Source organism: Tinamus guttatus, unplaced genomic scaffold (assembly GCF_059628265.1).
Source record: "Tinamus guttatus ecotype Peru unplaced genomic scaffold, ASM5962826v1 Tinamus_guttatus_pri_ptg000928l, whole genome shotgun sequence".
NCBI classification, from domain to species: domain Eukaryota; kingdom Metazoa; phylum Chordata; class Aves; order Tinamiformes; family Tinamidae; genus Tinamus; species Tinamus guttatus.
Window position 1 is genome coordinate 1 of NW_028289462.1, and position 25,487 is coordinate 25,487.

Sequence of the window (25,487 nt, forward strand, 5' to 3'; positions counted from 1 at the left end):
CAATGGGTGACAGTGCGGAGGGGTGACGCACACCCAGCCACCTTCTCCGGTGACAGCGGGTGACAATACGGGTGACACACACCCGGCCGCCCCGCTGGTGACAACATGGAGGGGTGACGCACACCCGTCAGCCTCCCGGGTGACAAGGGGTGACAATGTGGAGGGGTGACACACAAGGGGTGACGCACACCCGCTGACCCCCCCCGCGCGCCCCCCAACAGTTCGAGCTGGCGGTGGACGCCGTGCACAGGCGGAGCGCGGAACAGGCGGCGGCGCCGCCGCGGCGCGAGGACATCGTGGACACGATGGTGTTCAAGGCGGCCGACGTCACCCTCGTCCGCTTCCGCAACGTGGACTTCAACTACGCCACCAAGGGTGCGTCAGGCGGCGGCGGTGGTCCGGGGTGGGGGGTACAACCTGTGCGGGTGTTGGGAGGGTGACGGCGCCGCCTGTCGCGCAGACAAGTTCACGGACTCGGCCATCGCGCTGGGCTGGCGCCTGAACGGGGAACACCGCGAGAAGGTGCTACAGCGCTGGGACGGCGGTGACGGCGCCAGCGACGACTACGAGCTGGACAGTGACATGGTGCGGGAACAGGCGGACGTGGGGCGGGGAACAGGCGGACACGTGAGGGGGGGACAGGCGGAGACATGGGGGGGAATGGGGGACGGGTGGGACGGGGGAACAGGCGGCGGTGCAGGGGGACAAGCGGGGAGTGGGAGGGACAAGGGGACAGGCGGTGCGGGGAGACAGGCGGCGCGTGGGGGACAGGTGGGACAGGGGAACAGGCGGCGGCGCGGGGGGACAGGCGGGGACATGGGGGGATGTGAGGACAGGCGGCAATATGGGGAACAGGCAGCCATGCAGGGGTACAGGCGGCAACGTGGGAGGACAAGGGGACAGGCACCCCCGCGCAGGGTTGTACACCCGGCGGGGGGCTGTACACCTGGAGGGGGAGATGCCCCCCCCGCGAGGGGGTGGTGTACACCCGTCAGGTGCAGATATACAGCCGGAGGGGGTGTACACCCGGAGAGAGGGTTGTGTGTCCAAGGGGGAGGGATGTACACCCGGCGGGGAGAAATACACCCAGCAGCAGGGGGGTTGTACACCCGGAGGGGGGAAATACACCCGGTGGTAGGAGGAATATACACCCGGCAGGGGGAAATATACACCTGGAGAGAGAAAATACACCTGGTAAGGGGGGTTGTATACTGGGATAGGGGGTTGTAGACCCAGGTGAGAAAAAACTACTGCCGGACGGAGGAGGAAACATTAAGGAGGGGGATGATACAATCGGAGAAGCAACAGTCAGTGGGGGGTGAAATACACCCGGAGAGGGGAAGTAAACCGGGGAGGGGGTGGAAAAACACCCGGAGAGGGTGAAAATGGAGGGGTGAAAACACCAGGGGGGGAAATGGTGACGTGGTAACGAAGGGGGTGTTGGATAACGACACCGGTTTGGGGATTTATGAGGCTTTTTGTTGATTAATGGGTGTTTTTTGTTGATTAGGGGGTTGGTTAATGGGTGTTGGTTAATGGGGGGTTGTTGTCGGTTGTTGTCAGTCGAACGGTTGGGACCCCAACGAGATGTTCAAGTTCAACGAGGAGACCTACGGGGTGAAGACGACCTACGACAGCAGCCTGGCGGCCTACACGTGGGTGACACCGGGGGACACCGGGGGACACGGGGACATGGGGGGGACACGTGGGTGACATCATGGGGACATGGGGGGACGTGGGGGACACCAGGGACACGTGGGTGACACCGGGTGACATGGGGACACGGGGGGATGTGGGTGACACCGGGTGACACGGGGACATGGGGGGGGACACGTGGGTGACACCGGGGGACACCGGGTGACATGGGGACACGGGGGTGACAGCGGGTGACATGGGGGGACGTGGGTGGCACTGGGTGACACCGGGGACACGTGGGTGACATCGGGTGACATGGGGACATGGGGGGACGTGGGGGACACCAGGGACACGGGGACACCGGGGGACACAGGGGTGACACCGGGTGACATGGGGACATGGGGGGACGTGGGTGACACCGGGGGACACCGGGGGTGACACCGGGGGACACGGGGGTGACACCAGGTGACATGGGGACATGGGGGGACGTGGGTGACACCGGGGGACACGGGGGTGACACTGGGTGACATGGGGACATGGGGGGATGGGGGTGACATCAGGGGACACGGGGGTGACACCGGGTGACACCTGGGGACATGGGGACATGTGGGGGACACATGGGTGACACCGGGGACACGGGGGTGACACCGGGTGACGTGGGGACATGGGGACGCGTGGGTGACACCGGGTGACACCGGGGGACACGTGGGTGACACAGGGGACATGTGGGTGACACCGGGGACACGGGGGTGACACCGGGTGACATGGGGACATGGGGACATGGGGGTGACACCGGGTGACATGGGGACATGGGGGGAACGTGGGTGACACCGGGGGACACGTGGGTGACACCGGGTGACATGGGGATATGGGGACACGTGGGTGACACCGGGGGACACCGGGGGTGACACTGGGGGACACCGGGGACACGGGGGTGACACCGGGTGACATGGGGACATGGGGACATAGGGGGACGTGGGTGACACCGGGGGACACGGGGGTGACACCGGGTGACATGGGGACATGGGGACACGTGGGGGACACCGGGGGACACGTGGGTGACACAGGGGGACACGGGGGTGACACCGGGGACACGGGTGACACGTGGGTGACACTGGGGACACGGGGTGACAGCGGGTGACATGGGGACATGGGGGGACGTGGGTGACACCGGGGACACGGGGGTGGCACCGGGTGACATGGGGGGACGTGGATGACACTGGGGACGTGGGGGGACATGGGGACACGTGGGTGACACCAGGGGACATGGGGACAGTATGGGGACACGGGGGGACGGGACACGGTGACACAGAGGGACACGGGGACACGTGAGTGACACCGGGGACGGGGGGACACGGGGACACTTGAGGACACATGGGTGACATGGGGACACGTGGGTGACACCTGGGGACACGGAGACACATGGGGATATAGGGTGACATGGGGGGACATGAGGGACACAAGTTAATGGAGGAGACACGGAGACCCCGGGGGACATGGGGACACGGAGACACAGGGACACGTGGGTGACACTGGGGGACATGGGGGACACCAGGGGGACATGGGACACGTGGGGGCACAGTGGGACATGGGGACACTTGAGGACACATAGGTGACATGAGGGGACACGGAGGCACAAGGACATGGAGGGGGGGACACGGAGACACTGGAGGACATGGGGGGACATGGGGACACGGGGGGACATGGGGACAGGGGACACGGGGCACACGGAGACACAGGGACACATGGGTGGCACAGGGACACAGGGAGACATGGGATACGTGGGTGACACCCGGGGACACGAGGGGACACGTGGGTGACACGGGGACACGTGGGGACATGTGAGGACACAGGGACACGTGGGGGACATGAGTGACACGTGGGGACATGTGAGAGACATGGGGGGACACGGGGACGCAAGGGACACGTGGGGGACATGGGGGGACAGGGGACATGGGGACACGGGGGGACATAGGACACGGGGACGTGGGGGGACACAGAGACACGGGGGTGACACAGGGGGATATGGGACGGGGACACAGGGACACGTGGGTGACACGGGGGGACACAGGGACCTGCAGGGACACATGAGGGACTTGGGGACACGCGGGGACATGGGGACATGTGAGGGACACGGGGACATGCAGGGAAATGTGAGGGACACGTGGGGACATGGGGGGACATGTGAGGACACGGGGATACGTGAGTGACACATGGGGACACGTGAGGGACATGGGGGGACATATGGGGACATGTGAGCGAGATGGGGGGACATGGGGACACGAGGGACACACAGGGACATGTGGGGACACATGGGCACACGAGGGGACATGAGGACACAGGAGGGACACGTGGGGACATGTGAGGACATAGGGACACGGGGGGGACATGTGAGTGACACATGGGGACATGTGGGGACATGTGAGGGACATGGGGGGACATGGGGACACGAGGGACACGCAGGGACATGTGGGGGACATGAGGGGACATAGGACATGGGGACATGGAGACACAGGGGTGACACAGGGGGACATGGGACGGGGACACAGGACACGTGGGTGACACGGGGGGGACACAGGGACCTGCAGGGACACATGAGGGACTTGGGGACACGTGGGGACACGCAGGGACATGTGAGGGACATGTGGGGACATGTGAGGACACAGGGACACGGGGGGGATACGTGAGTGACACATGGGGACACGTGAGGGACATGGGGGGACATATGGGGACATGTGAGAGAGATGGGGGGACACGAGGGACACGCAGGGACATGTGAGGGACACGTGGGGACATGGGGGGACATGAGGACACAGGAGGGACACGTGGGGACATGTGAGGACATAGGGACACGTGGGGACATGTGAGTGACACATGGGGACATGTGGGGACATGTGAGGGTCATGGGGGGACATGGGGACACGAGGGACACGCAGGGACATGTGAGGGACACAGGGGGACACGAGGGGACATGAGGACACAGGAGGGACATGTGGGGACATGTGAGGACATAGGGACACGTGGGGGACGTGAGTGACACATGGGGACATGTGGGGACATGTGAGGGACATGGGGGGACATGGGGACACGAGGGACACGCAGGGACATGTGAGGGACACAGGGGACACGAGGGGACATGAGGACACAGGAGGGACACGTGGGGACATGTGAGGACATAGGGACACGTGGGGGACGTGAGTGACACATGGGGACATGTGGGGACATGTGAGGGACATGGGGGGACATGGGGACACGCAGGGACATGTGGGGGACATGAGGGGACATAGGACATGGGGACATGGAGACACAGGGGTGACACAGGGGGACATGGGACGGGGACACAGGGACACGTGGGTGACATGGGGGGACACAGGGACCTGCAGGGACACATGGGGACACATGGGGACACGCAGGGACATGGGGACATGTGAGGGACACGGGGACATGCAGGGATATGTGAGGGACACGTGGGGACATGGGGGGACATGTGAGGACATAGGGACACGTGGGGGACATGTGAGTGACACATGGGGACATGTGGGGACATGTGAGGGTCATGGGGGGACATGGGGACACGAGGGACACGCAGGGACATGTGGGGGACATGAGGGGACATAGGACATGGGGACAGGGAGACACAGGGGTGACACAGGGGGACATGGGATGGGGACACAGGGACACGTGGGTGACACGGGGGGGACACAGGGACCTGCAGGGACACATGAGGGACTTGGGGACACGTGGGGACATGGGGACATGTGAGGGACACGGGGACATGCAGGGACATGTGAGGGACATGTGGGGACATGTGAGGGACATGTGGGGACACAAGTGACACATGGGGACACAAGGCCACGGACACGTGGGGACACGTGAGGGTAGAAGGACACTTGGGGACACATGAGGGACACGTAAGGACACATGAAGGACATATAGGGACACATAAAGGACATGTGGGGGACATGGGGGCTATGGGGACACATGGGGACACGTAAAGGACATGTAGGGACACACGGGGCCATGGGGACGTATGGGGACACGTGAGGGACATGGGGACATATGGGGACACGGGGACATATGGGGACACGTGGGGCCATGAAGACACGTGAGGGACATGCAGGGACAGGAGTGACACGTGGGGACACGAGGACACGTAAGGGACATGCAGGGGCATGAGGGGACACGCAGGGACATAAGAGAACATAAGGGACAGAGGGACACGTAGGGGACGTGGGGACACGGGGGGACACAGGGACACGTGGGGACACGTGGGGACATGTGAGGGATTTGTAGGGACACGTGGGGACACACGAGGGACACGTCGGGGGTACCTGGGGACACATGGGGACACGTGGGGACACAGGGGACATGTGGGGACATGAGGGACGCGTCAGGGGCACATGGGGACACATGGGGACATGTGGCAGATGGGAGGGACATGGGACATGCAAGGGACACATGGGGACACGTGGTGACACAGGGGACATGAGGGGACATGAGGGACATGTCAGGAGCACATGGGGACACGTGGGGACATTTGAGGACACAGGGACATGTAAGGGACACATGGGGACATGTGAAGGACACATGGGGACACATGAGGGACATGGGACACAGAGGGGACACGTGAGGGACACAAGGGACACATGGGGACATGCAAGGAACATGTGGCGGATGGGAGGGAGATGGGACATGCAAGGGACACGTGGGGACATGAGGGGACATGAGGGACGTGTCAGGAGCACATGGGGACACATGGGGACATTTGAGGACACAGGGACATGTAAGGGACACATGGAGACATGTGAAGGACACATGGGGACACATGAGGGACATGGGACACAGAGGGGACATGTGAGGGACCCAAGGGACACATGGGGACATGCAAGGGACACGTGGGGACATGTGAGGGACACGTCAGGAGCACATGGGGACACATGGGGACATGTGGGGACATGTGGGGACACGGGGACATGTGAGGGACACATGGGGACATGTGAAGGACACATGGGGACACATGAGGGACATGGGACACAGAGGGGACACTTGAGGGACACAAGGGACACATGGGGACATGCAAGGAACATGTGGCGGATGGGAGGGACATGGGACACGCAAGGGACACGTGGGGACACGTGGGGACATGAGGGGACATGAGGGACGTGTCAGGAGCACATGGGGACACATGGGGACATTTGAGGACACAGGGACATGTAAGGGACACATGGGGACATGTGAAGGACACATGGGGACACATGAGGGACATGGGACACAGAGGGGACATGTGAGGGACCCAAGGGACACATGGGGACATGCAAGGGACACGTGGGGACATGTGAGGGACATGTGGGGACTTGGGACATACGAGGACATGTGAGGGACACGTCAGGAGCACATGGGGACACATGGGGACATGTGAGGGACACATGGGGACATGTGAGGGACACATGGGGACACATAAGGGACATGGGACACAGAGGGGACACGTGAGGGACACAAGGGACACATGGGGACATGCAAGGAACATGTGGCGGATGGGAGGGACATGGGACACGCAAGGGACACATGGGGACACGTGGGGACATGAGGGGACATGAGGGGACATGAGGGACGTGTCAGGAGCACATGGGGACACGTGGGGACATGTGAGGACACAGGGACATGTAAGGGACACATGGGGACACGTGAGGACACAGGGGACATGTGGGGACATGAGGGACGCGTCAGGGGCGCATGGGGACACATGGGGACATTTGAGGACACAGGGACATGCAAGGGACACGTGGGGACACGTGGGGACACAGGGGACATGAGGGACGTGTCAGGAGCACATGGGGACACATGGGGACATGTGGGGACACAGGGACATGTAAGGGACGCGTGGGGACATGTGAGGGATGCACAGGGACACATAAGGGACATGGGACACAGAGGGGACACGTGAGGGACCCAAGGGACACATGGGGACATGCAAGGAACATGTGGGGACATGTGAGGGACACATGGGGACACATGGGGACATGTGGGGACACGGGGACACGTAAGGGACAGATGGGGACATGTGAGGGATGCACAGGGACACATGAGGGACATGGGACACAGAGGGGACATGTGAGGGACACGTAGGGACACATGGGGACATGCAAGGGACACGTGGGGACATGTGAGGGACACGTCAGGAGCACATGGGGACACATGGGGACATTTGAGGACACAGGGACATGTAAGGGACACATGGGGACACATAAGGGACATGGGACACAGAGGGGACATGTGAGGGACACGTAGGGACACATGGGGACATGCAAGGGACACGTGGGGACACGTGAGGGACACATGGGGACACAGGGGACATGTGGGGACATGAGGGACGCTTCAGGGGCACATGGGGACACATGGGGACATGCAAGGGACACGTGGGGACACGTGAGGGACATGTGGGGACTCGGGACATACAGGGACATGTGAGGGACACGTCAGGAGCACATGGGGACACGGGACATGGGGACATGTAAGGGACATGTGGGGACATGTAAGGGACACATGGGGACACAGGAGGGACATGGGACACAGGGGACATGTGAGGGACACGTAGGGACACAGGGGACACGAGACATGAGGGACACATGGGGACGTGGGGACACGTGGGACACGGGACATGTGGGATGCGTCAGGAGCACATGGGGACACATTAGGGACACAGGGGACACATAAGGACACGAGGGACATGTGGGGACAAGTGAGGGACACGTCAGGAACACATAGGGGGACACATGGGGACACATCTGGGAGCCGCACGAGGGGGACATGGGGACATGGGGACACGTCTACGGGTGACTGTGACACAACCGGAGACCCGGTGACACAACCGGAGACGCGGTGACACCTTTTGGGAGCGCGTTGGCACACCCGGACGCGTGGTGACGCATTTGGGGACACAGTGACACACACAGGCGCGGTGACGCGGTGACGCATCCGGGAATGTGTTGACACGCGTGGGGGTAGGTTGACCCGTCCGGGGGTACAGCGGCCCCCCGAGATACGGTGAAACAGGCGGAGATGCGGTGACACATCCGGTGACACGCTTTAGGGACGCGGTGACACGTTTGGGGACACCCGGGGCCATCGTGTCGCCATGGTGACAGCCAGGTCACGCTGTCCCCACGGTGACACACATGAGTGTACAGTGACACGGGGACACGGTGACGCTGTGGTGACACCCGGGCATGTGGTGACCCCCGGGTTGTGCTGTCCCCTGGGTCGCGCTGTCCCTGCGGTGACACACGGGGGTACATGGTGACACACTGGGGTCACGCTGTCCCCACGGTGTCCCTCGGATCATACTGTTCCCATGGTGACACACTGAAGTTGCGCTGTCCCAACAGGGTGTACATGGGTGCACAGTGACACCCTCGGTCACGCTGTCCCCACGCTGAACACCTGGCGGACAGGTGACACCCCCGGGTGCCCGGTGACACCCGGCTCACGCTGTTGTCCCCCAGTTGTGCGCGGTGACACCCCTGGGTGCCTGGTGACACCTCTCTCATGTTGTTGTACGCAAGGCTCGCGCGGTGACACCCCCAGGTGCCGGGTGACACCCGGCTCGCGCTGTTTTCCGCTTGTCTCTCGTGCTGTTGTCCGCCTGTCGCAGGGTCCCTTTGGAGAAGGACAACTCGGAGGCGTTCCGGCCACACGTGGTGACACCGCCAGGTGCCGGGTGACACCCAGCTCACGCTGTTGTCCGCTTGTTGCTCGCGCTGTTGTCCGCCTGTCGTAGGCTCCCCTTGGAGAACGATAACTCAGAGACTCACATGGCAATACCCCTGCGTGTCGGGTGACACCCGGCTGACACTGTTGTCCGCCTGTCGCTCATGCTGTTGTCCACCTGTTGTAGGGTCCCTTTGGAGAAGAATGACTTGGAGATGCGCGCGGCGACACCCCTGGGTGCTGGGTGACAACCAGGTCACGCTGTTGTCCGCCTGTCGCTCGCACTGTTGTCCGCCTGTCGCAGGGTCCCCCTGGAGAAGGATAGCTCAGAGATGCATGTGGCGACACCCCTGGGTGCTGGGTGACAACCAGGTCACACTGTTGTCCGCATGTCACTCACGCTGTTGTCCGCCTGTCGCAAGGTCCTTTTAGAGACGGACAACTTGGAGGTGTTCGGGAATTCAAGGCCCGCGTGGTAACACCCCTGGGTGCCGGGTGACACCCGTCTCATGCTGTTGTCCGCCTGTTGCTCACACTGTTGTCCGCCTGTCTTAGGGTCCCCCTGGAGAAGGACAACTCGGAGGCGTTCCGGCAGCGCGAGGCGCGCGCGGCTGACACTGTTGTCCGCCTGTTGCCCACGCTGTTGTCCGCCTGTCGCAGGGTCCCCCTGGAGAAAGACAACTCGGAGGCATTCCGGCCGCGCGCGGTGACACCCCCGGGTGTCGGGTGACACCCGGGTCACATTGTTGTCCGCCTGTCGCAGGGTCCCCCTGGAGAAGGACAACTCGGAGGCGTTCCGGCAGCGCGAGGCCCGCGCGGCTGACACTGTTGTCCGCCTGTCGCTCACCCTGTTGTCCGCCTGTTGCTCACGCTGTTGTCCACCTGTCGCAGGGTCCCCCTGGAGAAGGACAACTCGGAGGCGTTCCGGCAGCGCGAGGCCCGCGCGGCTGACACTGTTGTCCGCCTGTCGCTCACCCTGTTGTCCGCCTGTCGCAGGGTCCCCCTGGAGAAGGACAACTCGGAGGCGTTCCGGCAGCGCGAGGCGCGCGCGGCTGACACTGTTGTCCGCCTGTTGGTCACGCTGTTGTTCGCCTGTCGCAGGGTCCCCCTGGAGAAGGACAACTCGGAGGCGTTCCGGCAGCGCGCGGTGACACCCCCGGGTGTTGGGTGACACCCACCTCACCCTGTTGTCGCCTGTTGCTCACGCTGTTGTCCGCCTGTCGCAGGGTCCCCCTGGAGAAGGACAACTCGGAGGCGTTCCGGCCGCGCACGGTGACACCCCCGGGTGTTGGGTGACACCCACCTCACCCTGTTGTCCACCTGTTGCTCACGCTGTTGTCCGCCTGTCGTAGGGTCCCTTTGGAGAAGGACAACTCGGAGGCGTTCCGGCAGCGCGAGGTGCGCGCGGCTGACGCTGTTGTCCGCCTGTTGCTCACGTTGTTGTCCGCCTGTTGCTCACGCTGTTGTCCGCCTGTCGCAGGGTCCCCCTGGAGAAGGACAACTCGGAGGCGTTCTGGCCGCGCGCGGTGACACCCCCGGGTGTTGGGTGACACCCACCTCACCCTGTTGTCCGCCTGTTGCTCACGCTGTTGTCCGCCTGTCGCAGGGTCCCCCTGGAGAAGGACAACTCGGAGGCGTTCCGGCCGCGCGCGGTGACACCCCCGGGTGTTGGGTGACACCCGGGTCACATTGTTGTCCGCCTGTCGCAGGGTCCCCCTGGAGAAGGACAACTCGGAGGCGTTCCGGCCGCGCGCGGTGACACCCCCGGGTGTTGGGTGACACCCGGGTCACACTGTTGTCCGCCTGTCGCAGGGTCCCCCTGGAGAAGGACAACTCGGAGGCGTTCCGGCTGCGCGCGGTGACACCCCCGGGTGTTGGGTGACACCCGGGTCACACTGTTGTCCGCCTGTTGCAGGGTACCCCTGGAGAAGGACAACTCGGAGGCGTTCCGGCAGCGCGAGGCCCGCGCGGCCCAGCTGGCCCGGGAGATCGAGGCCAGTCCCCAGTACAGGCAGCGCGTCGCCATGGAGAACGACGACGGGCGCAGCGAGGAGGAGCGGCACAGCGGCGTCACCCGACAGCCGGCCCCGCGGTGCGCCGCCTGACGCGCGCCCTGTGCCGGGTGTCACCCGCTCCCCGTGTCACCCAGTCCCTCTGTCACCCGCTCCCCGTGTCACCTGCTCCCCGTGTCACCCCCTCCATGTGTCGCACACCCGCTCCCTGTTGTCACCCGGTCCCTGTGTCACCCGATCCCTGTGTCACCCGCTCCCTGTATCGCACACCCGCTCCCCGTGTCACCCGGTCCCTGTGTCACCCGCTCCCCGTGTCACCCCCTCCATGTGTCACTCGCTCCCCGTGTCACCCGCTCCATGTGTCACCCGCTCCCCGTGTCACCCGCTCCCTGTGTCACCCGCTCCCTGTATCGCACACCCGCTCCCCGTGTCACCTGCTCCCTGTTGTCACCCAGTCCCCATGTCACCCACTCCATGTGTCACTCGCTCCCCGTGTCACCCGCTCCCTGTTGTCACCCGGTCCCCATGTCACCCGGTCCCTGTGTCACCCGCTCCCTGTATCGCACACCCGCTCCCCGTGTCACCCGCTCCCCGTGTCACCCGCTCCATGTGTCACCCGCTCCCCATGTCACCCAGTCCCCATGTCACCCACTCCATGTGTCACTCGCTCCCCGTGTCACTCGCTCCCCATGTCACCCGCTCCCTGTGTCACCCAGTCCCCGTGTCATCCGGTTCCTGTGTCACCCGCTCCGTGTCGCACACCCGGTCCTCGCATTACCCTGTGTCGCACACCCGCTCCCCGTGTCACCCAGACCCTGTGTCACCCGGTCTCTGTGTCATCCGGTTCCTGCGTCACCCGCTCCGTGTCACACACCCGGTCCTCGCATTACCCTGTGTCGCACACCCGCTCCCCGTGTCACCCAGTCCCTGTGTCACCCGGTCCCCATGTCACCCTGTCCCTGTGTCATCCGGTCCCTGTGTCACCCGGTCCCTGTGTCACCCGGTGCCTGTGTCACCCACTCCTTGTGTCACCCGGTCCCTGTGTCACACACCCGGTCCTTGCATTACCCTGTTCCGTGTGTTGCACACCCGCTCCCCGTGTCACCCGCTCCCCATGTCACCCGGTCCCTGTGTCACCTGGTCCCTGTGTCACCCCGTCTCTGTGTCTCACACCCGCTCCCCATGTCACCCACTCCCTGTGTCACCCAGTCCCTGTGTCACCCAGTCCCTGCGTCGCACACCCGGTCCTCGCGTCACCCTGTTCCGTGTGTCGCACATCCATTCCACATCATACACCCGCTCCCTGTGTTACACACCCGCTCAATGTCGCACACCCAGTCCGTGTGTCGCACACCCACTCGGTGTCACACCCGCTATTCCCTGTGTTGCACACCTGCTCCATTTTTGCCCATTTTCCCCCCGTTTCTCCCCATTTCTCCCTATTTTTCCCCCTTTCCCCCCATATCCCCCCATTTCCCCCATTTTTGCCACCTTTCTCCATATTTTCCCCCCACTTCCCCCATTTCCCCCCATTTTTGTCTATTTCCCCCTATTTTTGCCCATTTCTCCCCATTTTCCCCCCACTTTTGCCCATTTTCCCCGTTTCCCCCCCGTTTCCTCCATTCCTCCCATTTTCCCCCCTGTTTTTGCCCATTTTCCCCCCATTTCCCCTCCTTTTTGCCTATTTTCCCCCCATTTCCCCCCTGTTTTTGCCCATTTTTCCCCCATTTCCCCCCTGTTTTTGCCCATTTTCCCCCCATTTCCCCTCCTTTTTGCCCATTTTCCCCCCATTTCCCCCCTTTTTGCCCGTTTTCCCCCCATTTCCCCCCATTCCCCCCTTTTCCCCGTTTCCCCCCATTTCTCCCCATTTCTCCCCCGTTTTTCCCCATTTTCCCCCATTTCCCCCATTTTTCCACGTTTTCACCCTATTTCCCCCATTTTTGACCATTTTCCCCATTTCCCCCCTTTGCCCATTTTCCCCCCATTTCCCCCCCTTTTTGCCCATTTTCCCCCCATTTCCCCCATTTTTCCATGTTTTCACCCTATTTCCCCCCTCTTTGCCCGTTTTCCCCCCATTTTTCCTCTTTTTGCCCATTTTCCCCCCATTTCCCCCCCCTTTTTGCCCATTTTCCCCCCATTTCCCCCATTTTTCCACATTTTCACCCTATCTCCCCCCTTTTTGCCCGTTTTCCCCCCGTTTCCCCCTATTTCCCCCCTTTTTGCCCATTCCCCCCATTTTCCCCCCATTTCCCCCCCCTTTTTGCCCATTTTCCCCCCATTTCCCCCCCGTTTTTGCCCGTTTCCCCCCATTTCCCCCCTCTTTGCCCGTTTTCCCCCCGTTTCCCCCCATTCCCCCCTTTTCCCCGTTTCCCCCCATTTCTCCCCATTTCTCCCCCGTTTTTGCCCATTTTCCCCCCATTTCCCCCATTTTTCCACGTTTTCACGCTATTTCCCCCATTTTTGACCATTTTCCCCGTTTCCCCCCTCTTTGCCCGTTTTCCCCCCATTTTTCCCCTTTTTGCCCATTTCCCCCCATTTCTCCCCCCTTTTTGCCCATTTTCCCCCCATTTCCCCCATTTTTCCACGTTTTCACCCTATTTCCCCCATTTTTGACCATTTTCCCCGTTTCCCCCCTCTTTGCCCGTTTTCCCCCCATTTTTCCCCTTTTTGCCCATTTTCCCCCCGTTTCCCCCCCCTTTTTGCCCATTTTCCCCCCATTTCCCCCCCATTTTTGCCCGTTTCCCCCCATTTCCCCCCTTTTTGCCCGTTTTCCCCCCGTTTCCCCCCATTTTAACCCCCCCCCCGTTTCTCTCCGCAGGGACCCCAAGTTCCCGCCCCTCCCCCAGCGGCTCCGGGAGGGGGGGGCCCCGCGGGGGGGAGGGGCCGCGGGGGGGGGCGGCCGCTGCGGCCCCCCCCGCGCGGGGGGGGGGGCGGGGGGGCGGGGCCTCGTCGCTGCCCCCCCCCCGCGGGGCCGCCGCCCCCCCCCACCACGGGGACAGCGTCAACGGCGGTGAGTGACAATGGGGGGTGACAATGGGGGGGGTGACAATGGGGGGTGACAATGGGGTGACAATGGGGGGGTGACAACGGGCGGGGGTGACACAATGGGGTGACAACGGGGAGGGTGACAACGGGGGGGGTGACAACAGGTGGGGGTGACAACGGGGAGGGTGACAACGGGGGGGGTGACACGATGGGGTGACAATGGGGGGGTGACACCGGGGGGGGTGACAACGGGATAGGGGTGACAACGGGGGGGGTGACAATGGAGGGTGACAATGGGGAGGGTGACAACGGGGGGGGGGGTGACACGATGGGGCGACAACGGGGGGTGGCACCGGGGGGGGGTGACAATGGGGGGGTGACAACGGGATGGGGGTGACACAATGGGATGACAATGGAGGGGTGACACCAGGGGGGTGACAATGGGGTGACAATGGGTGGGGGTGACACAATGGGGTGACAATGGGGGGGGTGACACGATGGGGTGACAATGAAGGGGTGACACCGGGGGCGTGACAATGGGGTGACAATGGGTGGGGGTGACACAATGAGTTGACAACAGGGGGAGTGACACTGGGGGGGTGACACGATGGGGTGACACTGGGGGGGGCGGTGACACTAGGGGGGTGACAATGGGGGGGTGACACAGTGGGGTGACACCGGGTGGGGGTGACACGGTGGGGTGACAATGGGTGGGGGTGATATGATGGGGTGACACTGGGGGGCTGATAATGGGTGGGGGTAACGCAATGAGTTGACAACAGGGGGAGTGACACTGGGGGGGTGACAATGGGGGGGTGACACCCAGAGGGGGTGACACAATGGGGTGACACTGGTTGGGGGTGACAATGGGGGGGTGACACCAGGGGGGGAGTGACACAACGGGGGTGGTGACACAACAGCGGGGAGGGTGACACAACGGGGTGACACAGGTTGGGGTGACATAATGGGGTGACACTGGGGAGGTGATGGGGGGGTGACAACGGGGGGGACAATGACGGGGGGGTGACACTGGGGTGACACAACAGGGTGACACGGGGTGGGGGTGACACAGTGGGGCGGGGGGTGACGCAATGGGGGTGACACGGGGGGGTGGCACAATGGGGCAGAAGGTGACACGGAGGGGGTGACACCCGGTTGGGGTGACGCAATGGGGCGGGGGTGACACCCGGGGGGGTGACACAATGGGGTGGGGGTGACACCCGGGGGGGTGACACAATGGGGTGGGGGTGACACCCGGGGGGGGGAGGTGACACCCGGGGGGGGTGACACAATGGGGGGGTGACAATGGAGGGGGAGGTGACACCGCGTCCTTGTCCCCCCCCCCAGGCCCCTCCCGGATGTCCCCCAAGTCCCAGCGCCCCCTGCGGGGGGGGAAGGCGGTGGCAGCCCCGGGGGGGGGGCGCCCCCCCGACGGCGCCGTGGCCCCGCCCCCAGGTGAGGAGTGGGGGGGGGGGGGGGGGACGCGATGGAATTTGTCACCGTTTGTCCCCATTTGTCACCGTTTGTCCCCATTTGTCACCGTTTGTCTCCGTTTGTCACCGTTTGTTTCAATTTGTCCCCATTTGTCACCGTTTGTCCCTGTTTGTCCCCATTTGTCCCTATTTGTCCCCATTTGTCTCTATTTGTCACCGTTTCTCCCTCTTTGTCACCGTTTCTCCCTCTTTGTCCGTATTTGTCACCATTTGTCTCTATTTGTCACCGTTTGTCACCGTTTCTCCCTCTTTGTCGCCGTTTCTCCCTCTTTGTCTCTATTTGTCACCGTTTGTCTCCGTTTGTCACCGTTTGTTTCAATTTGTCCCCATTTGTCACCGTTTGTCCCTGTTTGTCCCCATTTGTCTCTATTTGTCACCATTTGTCTCCGTTTGTCACTGTTTGTTTCAATTTGTCCCCATTTGTCACCATTTGTCCCTATTTGTCCCCATTTGTCTCTATTTGTCACCATTTGTCTCTTTGTCACCGTTTCTCCCTCTTTGTCACCATTTGTCCCTATTTGTCACTATTTGTCCCTATTTGTCACCGTTTGTCTCTATTTGTCACCATTTGTCCCTGTTGTCACTGTTTTGTCACCATTTGTCCCTATTTGTCACTATTTCTCACTCTTTGTCTCTATTTGTCGCCGTTTGTCTCTGTCACCATTTCTCCCTGTTGTCACTGTTTTGTCACCATTTGTCCCTATTTGTCACTATTTGTCACCCTTTGTCTCTATTTGTCACCGTTTGTCCCCGTTGTCACCCTTTTGTCACCCTTTGTCACTGTTTGTCACTGTTCCGTGTCCCCCCCCCCCCAAGGTGAGGACAGGTCGGGGTGGTGGGTGGGGGTGACACGACACAATTTGTCACCGTTTGTCACCGTTTGTCCCTGTTTGTCCCTATTTATCCCTGTTTGCCCCGTTTCTCCCCAATTTGTCCCCAATTTCTCCCTGGTTTTCCCAATTTCTCCCCGTTTGTCCCCATTTCTCCCTAATTTGTCTCCATTTCTCCCCGTTTCTCCCCATTTCTTCCCAATTTCTCCCCGTTTTTCCCAATTTCTCCCTATTTTCCCCATTTCTCCCTAATTTATCCCTGTTTCTCCCCATTTCTTCCCAATTTGTCCCCATTTCCCCCAATTTCTCCCTGTTTCTCCCCCTTTGTCCCTGTTTCCCCCCAATTTCTCCCCGTTTGTCCCCAATTTGTCCCCATTTCCCCCAATTTGTCCCCATTTCCCCCAATTTGTCCCCATTTCTCCCCAATTTGTCCTCGTTTTTCCCCAATTTGTCCCCATTTCTCACCGTTTCTCCCCATTTTTCCCCAATTTGTCCCCGTTTCTCCCTGTTTTTCCCTAATTTATCCTCATTTCTCCCTATTTCTTCCCAATTTGTCCCTGTTTATCCCCATTTCTCCCCATTTGTCCCCAATTTGTCCCGATTTGTCCCCGTTTCCCCCAATTTCTCCCCAATTTTTCCCAATTTGTCCTCGTTTGTCCCCATTTCTCCCCAATTTATCCCCATTTCTCCCCATTTTCCCTAATTTCTCCCCGTTTCCCCCAATTTTCCCCCAATTTGTCCCCGTTTCTCCCCGTTTTTCCCCGATTTGTCCCCATTTCCCCCAATTTCCCCCCAATTTCCCCCCGTTTGTCACCGTTTCTCCCCATTTGTTCCCATTTCTCCCCCTTTCTCCCCAATTTGTCCCCATTTCTCCCCAATTTGTCCCCATTTCTCCCCGTTTTTCCCCAATTTCTCCCCAATTTCTCCCCATTTCTCCCCGTTTTTCCCCAATTTCTCCCCAATTTGTCCCTGTTTGTCCCCATTTCTCCCCCTTTCTCCCCAATTTGTCCCTGTTTATCCCCGTTTCTCCCCGTTTTTCCCCAATTTCTCCCCCTTTCTCCCCAATTTCTCCCCAATTTCTCCCCGTTTCTCCCCATTTCTCCCCCTTTCTCCCCATTTCCCCCCGATTTGTCCCCGTTTCTCCCCGTTTTTCCCCAATTTCTCCCCGTTTCTCCCCAATTTATCCCCGTTTCTCCCCGTTTTTCCCCAATTTCTCCCCGTTTCTCCCCAATTTCTCCCCGTTTCTCCCCATTTCTCCCCAATTTCTCCCCATTTCTCCCCAATTTATCCCCATTTTCTCCCCGTTTCTCCCCAATTTGTCCCCGTTTGTCACCGTTCCGTGTCCCCCCCCCCAGGTGGCCGCCTGTTCCCCCCCCGCTCCCCCAAAGGGGCCCCCCCGCCGGAGCCGCCCCCCCCCCCGGAGCCCCCGGGCCCCGCCCCCTCCTCCCCCCCCCCCGCCAAGGCCGCCCCCCCCGCGCCGGGGGGGGGAGGGGAGGGGGGCAAAGGGGGCGGGGCCTCCCCGAAGGACCCGCCCAAGGAGCCGCCGGAAGCGCCGAAAACACCCGGAAAAGGTGGGTGACAACGGGGGGGAATGGGGGGGGATTTGGGGTGTTCCCCCCCTCACTTCGGGTGTTGTCCGCCCCGCTACAGCCGCGCTACAGTCGGAGCAACAGCGGAACCAGCTGGAGGAGCTGCGGAAATTCGGGGCCCAGTTTAAGGTGTGCAAAGGGGGGCGGGGTCACTATGGGAGGGGGCGGGGTCGCTGGCCCCGCCCCCCTCCAACTTGTGGCCCCGCCCCCCGACAGCTCCAGCCCAGCGGCCCCCCCGAGGCCGCCCCCCCCCCCGGGGAGGCCGATGGGAAAGGGGGCGGGGAAGGGGGCGGGGCGCCCAAGCCGCCCCTCCCCCCCGCCCCCGACGACCCCCCCGCGGGGGCGGAGCCGCCGCCCCTCCCCCCCGCGGGGGAGGAGCTGGAGGGCGGCCCCGCCCCCCCCGCTCCCGCCGGGAGCCCCTCCCCCCCCGCCGGGGGCGGGGCCAAAGGCGACGGCGACGACAAGGAGGAGGGTCCCGTCTCGGAGTGAGTGACAGGCGGCGCCGGGGGGGTGACAATGGGCGGGGGGTACCCTCGGTGTCACCCGCACCCCGTTGTGTCACCCCACCCCGTTTGTCACCCCTCATTTTGTCACCCTGCCCTTTTTGTCGCCCCACCCCGTTTGTCACCCCCCCATGGTGTCACCCCCACCCTGTTTGTCACCCATCTCTCATTTTGTCACCCCACCCCCTTTGTCACCCTCCCCCATTTGTCACCCCACTGCATCTTGTCACCCCACCCCATTTGTCACCCCATTGTGTCACCCTCCCCCATTTGTCACCCCACTGCATCTTGTCACCCCACCCCATTTGTCACCCCCTTTGTCACCCTCCCCCATTTGTCACCCCACTGCATCTTGTCACCCCACCCCATTTGTCACCCCATCTGGTCACTCCACCCCATGTGACACCCCTCCCCTATTGTGTCACCCTGCCCTGTTTGTCACCCTGCCACATTTGTCACCCCTCTCCCATTGTGTCACCCCCACCCCATTGTGTCACCCCCATCTCATCCTGTCACCCTGCCACATTTGTCACCCCTCCCTCATTGTGTCACCCCACCTTGTCACCCCACCCCATTGTGTCACCCCACCCCATTTGTCACCCATTCCCCATTGCATCATCCCTCACCCATTGTGTCACCCTGCCCCATTTGTCAACCGGCCCCATTTGTCACCCGGCCCCATTTGTCACCCGGCCCCGCTTTGTCACCCCGCAGGCAGGTGAAGAAGTCGACGCTCAACCCCAACGCCAAGGAGTTCAACCCCTCCAAGACGCTGTTGGCGGTGGTGAGCGGCCGCCTGTCCGCGCTGCCCGGGTGACGCCGGCGCGCTGTTGTCCTCCCCATTCACCCCATTTCCCCCCTTTTCCCCGCGCAGAACAAGGCCGCGAGCACCCCCACGTCACCCGGCCCGCGCACACACTCGGCGCCGGCTGTACCGGTGTTGGCGGCGCCGGGACAGGCGGGCGTCTACGGCCCCCCGTACATCTCGTACATACCTCAGATCCACATGAGTCCGGCTGTGCAGGTGAGGGGGGTCGCGCACACCCGGCGGCGTCACAGCCGCGCCGGCGGCGGGTGACCCTCCGTCCGCTTGTATTCCTCCAACAGGCGCCGCAGATGTACCCCTACCCCGTGTCCAACTCGGTGCCCGGGCAGCAGGGCAAGTACCGGGGGGCTAAAGGTGAGCGCCGGTTGTTGCCCCCCCCACTACAACCGCCTGTCACCCGCCTGGTGCCTGTACCTGCCTTAGCGGGCTCCAGCTACAAGCGCACCCAGCCTGTCGCCCTCCTGATGCCTGTAGCCCTCCTGATGCCTGTAGCCTCTGAACAGCTCTGTGTGACTTGTCACCCCTCTGATGCCTGTAGCTTCCCAAACTACCCCCTCCACGACTGTCGCCTGTTCCCTGATACCTGTTTTGTCACAAACACCCCCACATACCTTGTCACCCCCTGTCGCCTGTACCCCTATTGACGCCCCCATGCACCTTGTCACCCGCTGCCACCTGTCCCCCTGTTGACACCCCCATGCAACTTGTCACTCCCTGCTGCCTGTCCCCCTGTTGACACCCCCGTGCGCCTTGTCACCCGCTGCCACCTGTTCCCCCATGGACACCCCGCTGCAGCTTGTCACCCCCTGCACCTTGTCACCTGCTGCCGCCTGTTCCCTTGTTAACACCCCCACATACCTTGTCACCTGCCACTGCCTGTCCCCCTATGGACACCCCCTGCGCCTTGTCACCCGCTGCCACCTGTTGCCTCATTGATACCCCCATGCACCTTGTCACCCGCTGCTGCCTGTCCCCCTGTTAACACTCCCACATACCTTGTCACCCCCTGCTGCCTGTTCCCCCGTTAACACCCTCATGCAACTTGTCACCCCCCGTCGCTTTTCCTCCTATTGACGCCCCCGTGCACCTTGTCACCCGCTGCCGCCTGTCCCTACATTAACACCCCTGTGCACCTTGTCACCCCCTGCACCTTGTCACCCCCTGCCGCCTGTCCCCCTATTGACACTCTCATGCACTATGTCACCCCCACCGCCTGTTCCCCCGTTGACACCCCCATGCACCTTGTCACCCGCTGCTGCCTGTCCCCCTGTTAACACCCCCGTGCACCTTGTCACCCCCCGCTGCCTGTCCCCCCATTAACACCCCCACATACTTTGCCACCTCCTGCCGCCTGTCCCTCTACTCACAACCCCATACAACTTGTCACCCTCTCTTGCTTGTCCTCCTATTGACGCCCCCGTGCACCTTGTCACCCGCTGCCGCCTGTTCCCCCATGGACACCCCCCTGCACCTTGTCACCCCCTGCACCTTGTCACCCCCTGCCGCCTGTCCCCCCATTAACACCCCCACATACCTTGTCACCCCCTGCCGCTTGTCCCTCTATTGACACCCCCACGCAACTTGTCACTCCCCGTCGCTTTTCCTCCTATTGACACCCCCCTGCACCTTGTCACCCCCCGCTACCTGTTCCCCCATTAACACCCCCGTGCGCCTTGTCACCCGCTGCCGCCTGTTGCCCCCAGGCTCGCTGCCCCCCCCGCGCTCGGAGCAGCATCAGGCGGCCTCGGCGCCCCCCATCATGCAGGCGGCGGCGGCGGCCGGACCCCCCCTCGTGGCCGCTACCCCCTACTCGTCCTACATCTCCTACAACCCGCAACAGTTCGCCGGGCAGCCCGCCATGATGCAGCCCATGGCGCACTACCCCTCGCAGGTACAGGCGGACGGGGCGGGGGGCTACAGCCGCCGGCGGGGAGGGCGAGCGGGGGCCGGTTCCCTGGGCTGAACAGGCGGACGAGAGACGCGCGGCCGGGTGACGCGACGGGTAGGGGGTGGTACAGTCGGAGGCATCGTTAGAGCGTGTGATGCGCTACAGTCAGACAGGAGGGGGTACAGTTGGACGTGCAAATGGTTGTGATGCGGGTGGGGGGGTCACTGCTGTACATGGATTCCGCTGCTACAGTCGGACGAGGCTACAGGTAGAAGAGGTGGTGGTGCAACAACGTGGGGAGGCGCTACAGGCGCTCCCAGGCTGTCTGGCGAGGAAAGGGGCTTCCAGCCGAGTCAGTGGTTGCAGAACAGTCGCCCGAGGGGCAGTTCAGTCGGCAGCGGTTGTGCTACAGCCGGAAGGGGCGGTGGAGTGGGGTGACACGGCACAAGCTGAGCGGCAACAGGCCGAGCGGCGGCGGCCGCGCTACAGCCGCGCGCGCCCCCCCCGTTCCCAGCGACCCCTCTCCGCTACAGCCGGTCTTCGCCCCGATGCTCCAGAGCAACCCCCGGATGATGGCGTCAGGCAGCCACCCCCCAACCATCGTCTCGTCCTCCGCCCCCCAGTACCCCCCGACGGAGCAGCCCGCGCCCCAGACGCTCTATGGTGAGTACCCCCGCCGCCGCCTGTCGCGCGCGGTTGTCACCCGCGGCGCCGCCTGTCGCGCGCGGTTGTCACCCGCGGCGGCGCTGACGCCGGCGCCCCGCAGCCACCGTGCACCAGTCGTACCCCCACCACGCCGCCCCGCTACACCCGCACCAGCCACAACCCGCCACCACGCCGACGGGGAGCCAACAGCCGGCGCAGCACGCCGCCCCCAGCCCCGTGCAGGTACAGCCGCACGCGGGTGTGCGCGGGGGACCGGGTGACGAGGCCGCGCGGCTGACAACCGCCGCCTGTAGCACCAGGCCGGGCAACCGCCGCACCTGGGCGGGGCGCAACAGCAGCAGGGGTTGTACCACGCGGCGGCGGCGCTGACGGCGACACCCCCCGCCATCACCGGCGGCGCCGGCGCACAGTCGCCGCAGGGCGGCTTCGCACAACCGGCGGCCGCCGCCGCCGCCGTCTACGCCATCCACGCGCACCAACAGCTGCAGCACGGCTACAGCGGCATGGCCCACGTCACCCAGGTGCGGCGGTGCGACGGGGTGACGGAGGGGGGCGCGATGGGGTGACGGGTGGGATGGGTGACAAACGTGATGGGTGACGGATGCGATGGGTGACGGGTGGGATGGGTGACGGGTAGGATGGGGTGACAGGTAGGATGGGGTGACACATGCAGTGGGGTGAAGGGTGGGATGGGTGACAAATGTGATGGGTGACAAATGTGATGGGTGACGGGTGAGATGGGGTGACAGGTAGGATGGAGTGACAGTTGGGATGGGTGACATATACGATGGGGTGACGGATATTATGGGGTGACAGGATGGGGTGACACATGCAATGGGGTGACGGGTGGGATGGGTGACAAATGTTATGGGTGACGGGTGAGATGGGGTGACAGGTAGGATGGGGTGACAGTTGGGATGGGTGACGGGTGGGATGGGGTGACGGATATGATGGGGTGACAGGATGGGGTGACACATGCAATGGGGTGACGGGTGGAATGGGTGACAAATGTGACGGGTGACGGATGCGATGGGTGACGGGTGGGATGGGGCGACAGGATGGGATGACACATGGGATGGGTGACAGGATAGGGTGACAGGATGGGGTGACAAATGCGATGGGTGACGGGTGGGATGGGGTGACGGGTGGGATGGGGTGACAGGTGGCATAAGCACAATGGGTGACAGGTGGAATAGGTGGTGGGTGTGAGGGGTGACGGTGTGATAGCTACAATGGGCAATGGGTATAATGGGGTGACAGGTGGGATGGGGTGACAGGTGAGAGGAGTGACAGGTGTGATGGTGTCTGGGTGATGGGTATAATGGGGTGACGGGTGTGATGGGGTGACAATGTGATGGGTGACAGTGTGATGGCGTCAGTGTGATGGGCATGATGGGTGTAATGGGGTGACGGATGCAATGGGGTGACAGGTGGGACGAGCACAACGGGTGACAGGTACAATAGGCGGCGGGTGTGCGGGGCGACGGGTGTGCGGGGCGACGGGTGACAGCGCTAAGGGGCAAAGGGGCGACGGACGCAGCGGGTGACAGGGCCGCGACGCTACGGGACAACCGGGCGTCAGGCAGTAGCGGGTGACAAACGCAACGGGTGACAGCAAGTGTCGGGGCGGGGGGTGGATGCGATACAGGAAACGGGTAGCGCCAACAGCTGCGGGGCCGCCTGTGCGTCCGCCTGTCGCTCCGGGTGTTGACGGGCTGTTGTCCCCGCCCCCCCCAGGCCCACGTGCAGACGGGGCTCCCGGCGGCTCCGCCCCCCCACCCCGGCGCCCCCCACCCCCCCCCCCAGGTGATGCTGCTCCACCCGCCCCCCCCGCCCCCCCAGGGCCACGGGGGGCCCCCCCAGGCCGGGGTGCCCCAGAGCGGGGTGGGGGGGCTGGGGGGCAACGGCCCCGCCCCCTACACCTACATCGGGCACCACCAAGGTGAGCCGGGGCGCCGCCTGTAGCGACCGGGGCGGCTGTAGGGGGCGGTTGTAGCGGGTGGTTGTAGGGGGCGGTTGTGGTGGGTGGTTGTAGGGGGCGGTTGTAGAGGGAGGTTGAAGGTGGTGGTTGGGGTGGGTGGTTGTAGGGGGTGGTTGTGGCAGGTGGTTGTAGGGGGCGGTTGTGGCAGGTGGTTGTAGGGGGCGGTTGTAGGGAGTGGTTGTGGTGGGTGGTTGTAGGGGGCGGTTGTAGAGGGAGGTTGAAGGTGGTGGTTGTGGTGGGTGGTTGTAGGGGGTGGTTGTAGGGGGTGGTTGTGGCAGGTGGTTGTAGGGGGCGGTTGTAGGGGGTGGTTGTGGCAGGTGGTTGTAGAGGGAGGTTGAAGGTGGTGGTTGGGGTGGGTGGTTGTAGGGGGCGGTTGTAGGGGGTGGCTGCGGGCTCCGGGTGTAGCGGCGGGGGGGCGGTTCTGGGAGCGGTTGTGGTGGGTGGTTATAGCGGGAGGTTGTTGTGGGTGGTTGGAGGGGGCAGTTGTGGGTGGTGGTTGTAGGGGGCGGTTGTAGGCGGTTGTTGTGGGTGGTTGTAGGCGGTTGTTGTGGGTGGTTGTAGGGGGCGGTTGTAGGTGGTGGTTGTAGGGGGCGGTTGTAGGTGCTGATTGTAAGGGGTGGTTGGGGGTGGATGAAGGGCGCAATTGTAGGTAGTGGTTGTAGATGGCGGTTGTAGGTGGCGGTTGTAGGTGGTTGTAGGGGGTGGTTGTAGGGGGTAGTTGTAGGGGTGGTTGTAGGTTGTTGTAGGTGGTTGTAGGGGTGGTTGTGGCGAGCTGTCGCAGGGGTTGGTTGTACCTGGTGGCTGTAGCTGCAGGTTACAACGGGTGGCGGTTGTAGGGGGAAACAACCCCCCACAACCAACACCCCCCCCCCAACAACCATCGCTCCCCCTCCCCCCCAGTCCAGTCACACCCGTCCCAGCAGCTCCCGTTCCACCCGCCGGGGAACTGACGCCCGCGGCCGCCTGACGCAGCGGCCGCCTGACGCGGCGCCCGCCGGCTCCAACAGGCGGCCGGGGGGGGGTGGGGGGGGCAACACCCGCTTTGCCCCCCCCCCCAACCCCCATCCAACCCCCCCCCCCCCAGTTTTAATTCCCTGTTATTTATAACTGAGGGGAGAAACGAGAGCGACGCAACAGGCGGAAAAGCGGCAACAGCCGGAAGGAGAAACAACAGGCGGCCGCGGTTGGGGGGGGGAGCAGAGGGTCGCGATTCGGTCTCCGCTTTGTCCCGGTCCCTTCCCAGAATCCCGGTGTCCCCCCCCCCCCCCAAAATCCCGGTGTCCCCCCCCCCCATGTCCCCGTTAACTCGAACAATCGGAGCCGCCGCGGGGGCCGCTCGGACTTTTTATTACGTTAAGGAGAAAAAAAAATA

At 63.0% G+C, this 25,487-nt stretch overlaps 1 protein-coding gene and 1 long non-coding RNA gene across 2 annotated transcripts; both read left to right on the plus strand.

Moving 5' to 3' along the window:
- Positions 1-221: 221 nt before the first annotated feature.
- ATXN2L (ataxin 2 like) lies at positions 222-25,105 on the plus strand (the record flags this gene model as incomplete). Its single annotated transcript, XM_088538137.1, has 14 exons — positions 222-375; positions 461-585; positions 1,564-1,655; positions 11,258-11,436; positions 18,700-18,736; positions 19,469-19,538; positions 19,629-19,778; positions 19,862-19,934; positions 21,284-21,471; positions 22,002-22,131; positions 22,235-22,356; positions 22,428-22,655; positions 23,872-24,076; positions 25,016-25,105. Coding segments are annotated over 14 exons (1,803 nt in total), but the record flags the coding sequence as incomplete, so codon positions are not given.
- Positions 18,213-18,517, plus strand: LOC148591075 (uncharacterized). The gene is made up of 3 exons (XR_015914199.1): positions 18,213-18,233; positions 18,313-18,380; positions 18,468-18,517. It is a non-coding gene; the product is annotated as an uncharacterized LOC148591075 (long non-coding RNA).
- Positions 25,106-25,487: the final 382 nt, after the last annotated feature.